We start from the raw sequence: 5,747 nt of genomic DNA, 5'->3' as shown, positions 1-5,747 counted from the left end.
GGGAATGGCTGCAGGCAAATGTCACTCTCTGGAGACATGCGAGAGCCGCAAGTTTAGCAACAAGCACGTGTGCTCACACATGCGCTGGCAGAAGGGCAGTGCCAGGCCCCAGCCCGAGCCACTCACGGGGGCGGGCAGGGGGCAAGCCAAGAACTGGCATAGGCCAGGCTGGGCCCTGCCAGGGCGGGCAGGGGGGTGTGACACTGCCTGCCCCGGCATCCCTGTACCCGGGCACTGCACGTCTGCAGCGTCCCACGCCCAGGGGCCCGGGTGTCCCACAGCCCCTGTGCACAGCCCCGCTGTGGCCCAGACGCCATGTGCCCTTGACCCATGTGTCCAGGCTCTGGTGCGCCCCGGGTCCCAAAGACTCAGGATCCCATGCCCCCGGGGACTCTGTGCTCTCTGCATCCCTTATCCCCAGCGTCCCATACCCTCAGGACACCACGTATCTGGACTCCATACCTTTGGGACCCCAGACCCCCGCACTCCTGGGACCTCATATCCTTACGACCTCATACCCCCGGGGACCCCGATCCCTACACCCTCGGGACCCCACACCCCATACCTCAGGAACCCCATGTGCCTGGGACCTCTCGCTTCCGGGAGCCCCGATCCCTACGCCCCCGGGACCCTTCAGCCCGCACCCCGCAACCCCCACGGCCCCGACCCCCGGCCCCCGCCCCGCGGCATTCCCGCCCCGCCCCCGCGGGACTCCGAGCCCTCCGCCAAGTTTCTTGGAACTTTGCCTCCTGTGACGCACGCGCCGGCGCCGGGCCCCGTCCTCCCGGCGCAGCCAATGGGCGGCCGGGGCGCCGGGGCGGCGGCCAATCGGCGTTGGCCGGACAGTTCCCCGGTCCTGACCGACCTTCACCGCCCGGGCGGGGGGGCGATAAAAGGGCCCCGCGGCGGCGCGCGGCGCTCCCGCTTCCTGCCCTTGCACCGCAGCGGACACGGTACGGGCGGCACTGCGGGACCGGCGGGGAGGTGAGCGGGGGGGAGGGAGGCCGTTCCCGTGCACCGGTCCCTGTGCACTGCGGGGAGGCCGTTCCCCTGTACCCGGGTCTCCGTGCATGGGAATAAGGGTGTCTAGTGCACCGCGGGGAGGCCGTTTCCCTGTACCGGGTTCCCGTGCGCCAGGGATATGGGCGTCCTGTGCGCTGAGGGGAGGCCGTTTCCTTTTACCGGGTCTCCGTGTACCGGGGACACGGGCGTCCCGTGCAGCGGCAGCAGGGACGCAGGAAGGGAGGGAGGGATGGCGGTCCCGTGCTCCGGGATACGGGTGTCTCCTGCACCGGGGGCGGCTCGCTGTCCCCCGCGCCGGCGGCAGGCGGGCGGGCCAGCCCAGCGAGCCCCGGAAGCAGCCCGGGGAGCCCCGGCCGCCCGGCATTGACCGCCCGTCCGCTCCCGCAGGTCCGGGCCGATGGTGGGAGGCAGCCCCCGGCGGAGCCCGGCCGCACGCCATGCCCTGGAGCGTCCGCTGGGTCGGCGGCTGCGGCGCCCAGTCCCAGAAGCAGTGCAAGAAATCATCCTTCGCCTTCTACCAGGCGGTGAGGGACCTGCTGCCCGTCTGGTTCCTGGAGGACATGCGGACCATGGAGGTCTTCCACTGGGAAGACGGGGGCAAGGTGAGCGTGTACTCGCCCTCGGAGGCGCTGCTCTACGCGCTGGTGCACGACCACCAGCCCTACGCCCGGCACCTGCTCACTAAGTTCCCCCAGAGTGCCCTGGCCGTGCCCAGCCAAAGCTTCAGCTGCTGCCAGGCAGCCCCGCACCTGGCCATGGCCGTCCGCTACAACCGCGTCCGGGTGCTCTTCCGAATCCTCAAGGCCATCCAAGCCTTGCCCCCGAGTGACAGAGCCGGCCACCTGGACCGCCAGGGCTGCAGCCGCGTGGAGGGCGGCAAGACAGCCTTGCACATGGCCTGCGAACTGGTGCGGCCCGAGTGCCTGCTCCTGCTGCTGGGGCACGGCGCGTCGCCCTGCCTGCAGGACAGTGCTGGGAACACCCCCCTCGACACCCTGCTGCAGCAGATCTCCCACGTGCCGGCAGCTAACATGCGTGCCAAGCTCCTCTGCCTCGACTGCCTCTTCTTCTTCGTGCCTCAGGACCTCAAGTTTGCAATGAAACAGCAACTGTTGGACAACCGGCAGCAGTGGCAGGACCTCCTGGGGGAGAACAGGTTCCAGTGCCTGGTGGGCTTAGCTCCCCCATCGCTGTTTGTTGGAGCCATGCGTGTCTTGATCAGGACCATTTCACCTGAGCACTTCCCAGAGGCTCTGGACAATCTGCCTCTGCCTCATTTTCTAAAGCCTTTGGACTTGAAACTGGAGAGCTAGAGGGGTGGTATGAGGGCCTCCCGCTCACCTGACAGAAATAGACTTGTGCTAAAAATGTATCAGTATACAAAGCTGCTAATGCAGTGGCCAAGTGTCTGTTTTACTGAGAACAGTATTTTTTAAAATAATTGTATCTGGCACTTTACAATATATTTTATTTAAAGATCCTTGTGGTGAGGTGAGGGCCGTGCTGCATTTTATAAAGACATTCTATGGCATGTACAAATGAGGATATGTGGAAGAACATATTTGTAAATACATCCGAATAAACCAGTGGCAGATGTGATCAAAATACAAATCAAGCAGCTGAAAACCCTGGAGTGGCATGTGCCTTGGAAAAGCATGTGCAGGGTGGGGGAGTATCTTTTTGTTAGGATTTCCCTGTTACATAAGCCTTTGCCGTCCTGGAACAGGATGACTCCTTTTTTACAGCTCTCCTAATACATCTTGGCAGAGATGCGGGGTTTTTTTAAAGGCACAGATGAAAACTTCCTCGTCTTATACACAAGACCAAAGAGAAGCCAGATACTGTTAAAACTTCCCTAAACAAGGCTGGCAAGGATGTGCATCTGAACAAAATGTATTTTAAAATACGCATAAATAACAGTTGGCTTCCTTGTGAAGTTGTCTCTCTTCCCCTTGGAGGGCCAAGGTGTTTGTTGTCAGGCAGACAGAGATGGAGCACACACATTGCTGTGGCCAAAAATGTACTTGCCTTGGCAGGGCTGGACCGTGCAGCCCCTCGGTGTGATTGCTGCAAGGTGAGGAGGGTAGCTCAGAGCAGCAGGGTCAGCCTGCTATTCCCAGAGGGATGTAAGGACATATGACAGTTAGCCCAGGATCCTAGATCATGGCTTTTTGCAGTGGAGTCTGGCCACTCCAGTGCCACTCCCCATCAGTGTGTGATGGCTCAGGTTCAGCTGAGAGCACCATGGCAGTCTTGGTGTGCACTCTGGTTACCAGATCAGTAGCTTAGATATCCAGCCTTTCCCCAGCTATCCCTTCTGAGATACTCCAAGGTACAAACAACATCTTCACAGCTGCTCCATATCAAAAAGCCCTTTCTGAGTAATGTCCCGCGTCTAGCGCTTCTGTTTTGACCGGGCAAAGGGTACAGCTTTGCTGTGCAACCTTTACTCTCCAGCATTCCAGGCACTCTGGGTGTAACTGGCACTGCCCCTGTGTGCTCTGCAGGGAGCTGTGCTGGCTCCACCAGCCCTGCATAGTGATAGTGATCTCCTGGGCTTTGGCTCTGTTCTTGGAAGTTATCATTGAAACAGTAGGGTTTTGTTTCACTGCTTAAATTCATAGCCAGGAAGTTGTTTGCCACTTGAACTATTTCAGCACTGCTGTTCCCTCTAGGGTCATCAAGGAATTGATGTTTTTAGTAGAGAAGAGCCATGTTCAAGGCACATGAACTTAATTTTGGTTAAGGAACAAAAAAGAAAACCACAGAATTAGAGGCTATAAGCTGTTAGTGTTTCATCAGAACAGAGTGGTATTTCATCTAAAATAATCACTCTACTGCATGCATAGTAAAAGATAAACCATACTTCTGAAATTTGAGAAGAAACAGAAAGAAGATTGCTTTTCTTAGGCTGATAGCACTGAAAATATTTCCTAGAAGAGAAAGTGTTCCTTTTTCCTAAGAAACCAAGCTGATACATGCTCAAACCCATCACCATGGGAAATTAAAATTCTTTGCTGGAAAACATGGAACAATTCTAACTGCTCTCTTCAGCTACCTTGTTGATTCTAAAAATACAGAAATTCAGAGAATTAATCCTAATCTTCTAAACCTAGCCACTTAAAAAAAAAATATCTATGTTGCTACATTCTTTATTAGTGTATGTGTTCCCCATTGCTTCTGTAACAGTGGTGTGGAAACATCTTTCAAAACAGACAAATAGTAAAGCAGTCAGGTCTCACTTGCACATGGCCAAGTGTCATGAGGTGGTGGAAGAGACAGAGCTGGGGGTGGGAGGGAATGTTTATCAGTTTTGTTGACAAAGACATAACGAGCTTCAGCAGTGGGGAATTGGTTGGTTGATTCACCTGAGCGCTGGAAGACACTCCTGCTCCCAAGCTTTGAGAGTAATTACACAGTGGAACAGCACAACAGGCTGGGCAGGACATCCTACACCTTCAAATGAGCCCTTTAACAAAACACAAATTCGATGCAAAGGCTGCCCTGTGACTCCCTAGAGCCCTCCCACCAGCTCTGGGGTAATTCATTTCTACAAACAGAACGGATCCCCTCAGCATGTTGTGATGGGTCCAAAGCCAGCTGACTGCTGTGCCCTTCCTGTTATTCTGGGACAGGAGGCAGACTTGGTGCCAAGCCCACGCTGGGATGGCTCTGCCGAAGAGCCCTCCCTGCATGTGGCTCACTGGTGTCTGCCACGCTGCATCTGGGGAGGAACTATGGGCAAACTACACTGGTGACTACATGGATCACTCACCCAGCTGGGGCCAGGCTTGTTTTTCAGACAGAGTCACAGCTTGGAAAAAGGCTGGGGCTTCTTGGCATTGGAAACAGAAGTCTTTTGTTTATAGACCAAGCAATAGCAGCATCAGCTTTCCTCAGACTGACCTGCCAGCACATCTCTGTCTTCTGCCATGTTTAGGGCACGGTGGAGTGCAGGCTCCACAGCCCATTCAGTTTTCCTTCTCTTGGAACAAAAGTGCCAGTAAGTGCCAGCTGCACCGCCACTGACAAGCTTAATAAAGCAAACATGGACAGTGATTATGTCACTGAAGAGGACTGTGGTACTAGAGCCAGGGAGCTGGCCACAAAGGTATGGGAAAGAAGATTCACCAAGTCCTAACACCATGGGAGCACAGGGGTAAGGAGATAAATACTTAAAAGCTTCTGTCTTACCTGCACAGGTTAATCTTGTCACACAAGGCAAATTACTCATCCATAGGAAATGCTTTCCAAAAGCATGCAAGGCAGTAGATAGAACCAGCATTCCTGAAAAGCTTGGTTATAGTTAGTCCCCTAAAAATGACTTTCTATCATGAAACAGTGATGAAATCTAATAAATATGTCCCATGGGTTGCTCAAGCACTTTCAAACCAAAATATTCATATACTACCCACCTTGTAGTACAAAGTGGTATTATTTGCTGTGACAGGTAAAAAATGCCTGAATCATTTTTGTCCAGGAAGCAAGGGGAGAGAGGAAGTACCGAGTTAGTTTTGACTCTGCAACTGACTCCCCTCTGCAGCTCCCAAAGTTTAGCCTGCCTAGAGTCTGCTGAAGGAGATGAAGTCTATTGTAATTTTGAGTAACTTGTTTAAAAGCTGGATTTGTGCTCTTTAAAAGTCTTCTTTTACCCTGGCACAGAGACAAAGAAAGACTGAGACTAGAAAGGGGCCAGAGTGCCAGGTTTGTTTCCTAATCCCTGT

At 54.5% G+C, this 5,747-nt stretch overlaps 1 protein-coding gene across 2 annotated transcripts; it reads left to right on the top strand.

Annotated features, from left to right (window-relative positions):
* Nucleotides 1–796: 796 nt before the first annotated feature.
* On the top strand, nucleotides 797–2,942 carry ANKRD9 (ankyrin repeat domain 9). 2 transcript variants are annotated; one of them, XM_069018301.1, is made up of 2 exons: nucleotides 797–953; nucleotides 1,411–2,942. In XM_069018301.1, exons 1-2 carry the CDS (start codon nucleotides 797–799, stop codon nucleotides 2,334–2,336), a joined length of 1,083 nt encoding a protein of 360 aa, XP_068874402.1. In that variant the 3' UTR covers nucleotides 2,337–2,942. The 2 variants fall into 2 exon arrangements, with proteins under 2 accessions (XP_068874402.1, XP_068874403.1); XM_069018302.1 differs by having other exon boundaries at nucleotides 894–984.
* The last annotated feature ends 2,805 nt before the right edge of the window (nucleotides 2,943–5,747 follow it).

Source organism: Aphelocoma coerulescens, chromosome 5 (assembly GCF_041296385.1).
Source record: "Aphelocoma coerulescens isolate FSJ_1873_10779 chromosome 5, UR_Acoe_1.0, whole genome shotgun sequence".
Lineage (NCBI taxonomy): Eukaryota > Metazoa > Chordata > Aves > Passeriformes > Corvidae > Aphelocoma > Aphelocoma coerulescens.
This window is presented reverse-complemented; position numbering and strand designations above follow the sequence as displayed.